Below are 5,135 nucleotides of genomic sequence, written 5' to 3' on the forward strand. Positions count from 1 at the left end.
TATTTCAAAAACTGTGGTTTTCAAAAACTTTGTTCCCAAACAGGGCCTTACATGTTCCATGTATGTCATCGAATAGTTATTAAGCCTTCTATGACATTATCACCAAAAAAATTGTTAAATAGTCAAAATAGATGGACGATCAAAGCCAAGTTCACGCTTTTATACTGGGTATTTATACCCATGAGTTAACGAGAATGGGTGAGTGTGGAATGTTCTAATACTAGTTTACTCATTGGTTGAATGTTTTTCTCAATAAGGAACACATGAGTAAAATATTTAGTCCGTATATATATTCTAATGGAGTAAATATCCATCGAGTATCGATTCGTGCTTACCCATTGCCATTTCTAGTTCTAGCTGCCAGCCTCAAGGGCAGTTTTGCCATTTCATGCTTGTCCAGTCTCCCCCAGTGCCAGTACACAGTACTTCGGCTCCATACATATACAGGCCCTGGCGCACTGCTCTGCCAGAGAGAACTCAGACCACTCCGCTGGTCCGCCCGCTGTCCTCTGCACCTCTGCTACCCCAACAAAACCAGGACGACGCCTCGCGCGGCGCTGTCATGCTCCCGCCGTTCGGCAACCCGCTCTGGGTACCGGAGGACGTCGACGACCAGCAGCAGCACCACGCGCCGCCGCCGACGCCCATGGGGTTGGGGCCGGGGCAGGGGCACGATGAACAGAACCTCCTGGCCCTGGCCTCCGCCGCCGCCATGGGGGCCGGCGGTATTTTCAGCTCGCCAGCGGTGCTCGACGACGACTGGTACTTCGACCCCGTGGCTGCGGCCGCCGCCGCCGGCGCTCAGGGGCAGCTGCTCCTGGCACCGCCGGGCCCAGCGCCCGACGCCGGGTCGCAGATGTTCTCGCTCTTCAACGTCGGCGGCGCCGCGACGTTCGACGTCCATGGGTTCGACCTCGGCCTCGGCGGCGGAGGCGGTGGCGACCTGGTCCCGTTTGCCGGCGCGGGGAATGCGTCGAATTCCGCGTCCTTTTCCCTGGTACCGGCAGGGAACGCCGGCGGCTTCCTCGGCTCGTTCGGCGGCTTCGGTACAGCGCCGGCGCAAATGCCGGACTTTGGCGGGCTCGGCGGGTTCGACATGTTCAACAGCGGCGCCGGCTCCTCCTCCGCGGCGCCCCCTCCTCCTGCCTCGGTGTCACTGACGGCGCCCTTCTCTGGGCGCGGGAAGGCCGCCGTGCTCCGCCCGCTGGAGATCTTCCCGCCCGTGGGCGCGCAGCCGACGCTGTTCCAGAAGCGCGCGCTCCGCCGCAACGCCGGCGAGGAGGACGACGACAAGAAGCGCAAGGTGGAGGCCGTCGCCGCGGCCGCGGGGGCTTCCTCGGGCGGCGGCGGTGACACGGTGCTGGACGACGCCGACGACGACGACGGCGGGAGCATCGACGCGTCCGGGCTCAACTACGACTCGGAGGACGCCAGGGGCGTTGAGGACAGTGGGAAGAAGGACGGCAAGGACTCCAACGCCAACAGCACGGTGACTGGCGGCGCCACGGGCGACGGGAAGGGTAAGAGGAAGGGGTTGCCGGCCAAGAACCTCATGGCAGAGCGCCGTCGCCGGAAGAAGCTTAATGACCGGCTCTACATGCTCCGGTCCGTCGTGCCCAAGATCAGCAAGGTAAGAATTGTACCTTTGCATCTATGTGTTAATCAGTTACTACGAATTGTAGCTCGTAATTTAGATGAATTCTCCGCGTTTTCGGTAGCAATTAGCAACTAGCATTACTATGTATATGCTTATATTGGTTATCGGTATATGTTTCATGGAATTAATTATGTGAAGCTAGTGTGCTTCATGGTGCAGTAAACTGTTTGTGGAGATGGCGCGCATATAAGATGCAGTTTCTCCCATAGAATTGTAGATGCAATGTGATTTTTTTTTTTTGGTATAAGAAGAACTCTGTGGTTAGCATCGAGGCTCTGTCATTCTAATGTGTGTTCATGTCATCTTGGTATGTTTATGCTATTGACTTTGTGAAGCCGTTGTCCATGTTGTGATGAATTGTTCGTCATGAACTGTTGGTATGCACATCGATCTCAGGTGCAAATTTCACCTAGATGGCAGATGTATACGGATGATTTAGCCATTTAACACTTTTCTATGTTCATCTAGGCATAACCTTGCTTTCTAGGTTCTAAAAGCTACACATCCTTCAGTTCAAAAAGCTATATAGATTAGCATCTGCCACTTCAGCTTCTGTTTAGGTTTTGATGATACTATGGGTAGAGTGCTTCGGTTAGGATCCCAACCTAACAGTTGTGACTTTTATTATATGCATCTCTTGCTTTCTCTTAGAAAAGTACCTACTGTTCTATTTCTTGCAGTTATTGCTGCTGTTAAGGGTGCCTCTTTGTCCAGGGTCATCATGACTAACTTAGCAAAATTTTAGATTTCAATCGTCTGTCCATGATCTCTGTTCATGAGTTGTCCTCCATACAGATCACTATCCATCACAGTGTTCTTTGCCTGATTCCAGGGCCTCTTTCTCTGTTTCGAGTCAACCAAGTAACAGCTTGCACAACAAATACAAATAAAAGATCTGCCCTGCATCTCTGTTGTTACAGTTTGGTTGAGATCAAAGGAAGAGTTTTTTTTTCTTGGGGTGTGTGCCATAGAACAGAAAGGCATCAGTTATGGTGTAATAGTGTTTTCTGCATAACTAGTTCCAGTTACCTGTTTTGTGCTCAGTACTTCACCTTTAGGTGCTGTTGGGTCACGAACTGTAATGTAAATGACAATGGTAATGATTTATGCTCGAGTGACAACGGTAATAGGTTTGAATAGGTCGGTATACATTTTTAGTGTGATATTTGATTACGTTGGACTTAAACATACATGATTTAACGTTATATGTTACCTATCACGTTTCAATTACGTGAACCAAACGGCACCTTAGTCTTATTGGTACATACTTCATTATATTGATAGGTATCACTAGTGTTACTTCCTCCTTTTGACCGGGCAACGAACTGATTGTTTCTGTTGGCAACTGGTAGATGGACAGGGCCTCCATTCTCGGCGACGCAATCGAGTACCTGAAGGAGCTGCTGCAGAAGATCAACGATCTTCAGAATGATCTGGAGTCGTCCCCTTCCACGGCCTCGCTGCCTCCGACGCCCACAAGCTTCCACCCTCTGACCCCGACGCTGCCCACTTTACCGTCTCGCGTGAAGGAAGAGCTGTGCCCAAGCGCATTGCCTAGCCCTACTTCTCAGCAACCGAGGGTCAGTATATGCTCACTTCATTGGCATAATGCTTGCCTTCATATGGTCGGCATAGTGGTTGAAGCATCTGGCTGACTGGTGGCATTTCTATTGCTTGCTGCAACAGGTTGAGGTGAGGATGAGGGAAGGCCGGGCAGTGAACATCCACATGCTGTGCGCTCGCAGGCCCGGTCTCCTGCTCTCTGCCATGAGAGCGATCGAAGGCCTCGGCCTCGATGTCCAGCAAGCTGTCATCAGTTGCTTCAATGGGTTTTCCTTGGACATCTTCAAGGCCGAGGTAATGTACAAATACAATTGCACACATCTTTCTCCTCGCTGCCAGAACCCGACACCTGCGTAGGTATCCATAAGGACGGCGGTAAAGGCCACTCGGAAGCTGCCATGTCCATGTTCATGTTCAACGGCTCAAAATTTGGACTTTGTGATTTTGTTGCCACATGAAAAATATACTTTGCAAGTGCTTACCCGTACGTCTTCCTCGTCGCAGCTGTGCAAGGAAGGCCCTGGGCTTCTGCCGGAGGAGATCAAGTCCGTGCTCCTGCAGTCCGCTGGGTTCCATGGCGGCGTGATGCCGTGAGCTAGGACAACAAGACCGCTGAAAAAGAGACAGAGAGAGAGAGAAAAGAAAGAACAATGTAGCTAAGGGGAAGTTTACATGAACTGGTGTTTCCAGTCTCAGGGTTGGTTTTCGTCTTTTAACAGTTTGAGACCGTTACAGACCTGCTAGTCTTCCTTTAATTAGTCTGATAGAGTAGAAAATAATGCCGGTGTTCTCCTTCCTGGTCTGTTCTAGTTCTTGGTACATGCTTTTGCCCTGTTCAGTTAGCTAGCTCTATCTCATGAAATTCCGAATCGAAATCAGGTGCCAGTCAAATCCGTGTCAGGCTCTGTTCGGTTGTTATGGATTTGAGCTCTGGATTGATTCCTAGCCGGATTACTTCTCTAATTTATATAGATTTTGATGAGCTGGAATAAATCCTGGTCTATTCCGGTGAAACCGAACAGGGCCTCAGTCAGATCCGTTCCTAAACGGCTCAAATCCGTTCCTAAACAGTGAACCGTTCCTAAACGGCTCAAATCCGGTGCCAGTCAGATCCGTGTCTCGACCTTCCTTTCTGCCGTGGCTTTGCCTGCTTGTTCGGGTTCGCGAAAGCCTGGTGCCGTTGCTGCATGCATGATGCTGAGTAGTAACAGACGAGACGAGACGAGGTTCAGCAGGCTGGTCCATGGTACCGTGGGCGGTGGGCCAAACCATACGCGTCTTCACTGCAGCCGGGCATTAGCAGCGCCGGATCTGGATGGTTTCCGGGTAGAAGCTGGTGAAATGTAAAGATGAAATTAAGCTGGTTAATTCTACCCTGCCGGCCCCCTGGCGCGTGGAAACTGCAGTTCTATTGCTGTGGTGTGGAGTACTGGAGTTGGTAGATTTTTAGCTGTGCTTGTGCACCTACCTCTTGGTCTTGGGTGAAATTTTTCAGTCCGGGTGGTTTTTTAGCTGTGCTTGTGCTTGTGCACCTACCTCTTGGTCTTCCTGAACTAAACAAAGGTGCGTGCCAAGAACTGCGTTGCTCCTTTCTCTGCTCTTGTCAAGGACTCGTCGTCCCTCACTTGGCACATAGCAGACGCAGATCCAACGCAGCATGGCGCCCTGACTCGACCCCGGCCATAAATGGCTGCACGGCCGCATGATTCCCTTTCCGGCGTGCCGTCCGGCGCCGCTGCGGCGACATCGGCAGCGCCTGCCAGGGACGTCTCTGCAGTTCCAATCATGAGGCCCAGTCGGCGTGCGTGCATGCAAATATATGCAATGCAGGGCGGCTCGCTGGCGTGCAATGAGATGAGAATGAGACGCGCGCATTGAATTCAGTTCACTCCATTCCTGTGCGCGCCTCTCTCTC

At 51.6% G+C, this 5,135-nt stretch overlaps 1 protein-coding gene across 1 annotated transcript; it reads left to right on the forward strand.

Moving 5' to 3' along the window:
* Positions 1-441: 441 nt before the first annotated feature.
* Positions 442-4,165, forward strand: LOC103652960 (transcription factor SCREAM2). The gene is made up of 4 exons (XM_008679944.4): positions 442-1,630; positions 3,010-3,237; positions 3,344-3,514; positions 3,725-4,165. The coding sequence occupies exons 1-4, from the start codon at positions 563-565 to the stop codon at positions 3,812-3,814; spliced, it is 1,557 nt and encodes a 518-aa protein (XP_008678166.2). The 5' UTR covers positions 442-562; the 3' UTR covers positions 3,815-4,165.
* Positions 4,166-5,135: the final 970 nt, after the last annotated feature.

Source organism: Zea mays, chromosome 4, assembly GCF_902167145.1.
Source record: "Zea mays cultivar B73 chromosome 4, Zm-B73-REFERENCE-NAM-5.0, whole genome shotgun sequence".
NCBI lineage: Eukaryota > Viridiplantae > Streptophyta > Magnoliopsida > Poales > Poaceae > Zea > Zea mays.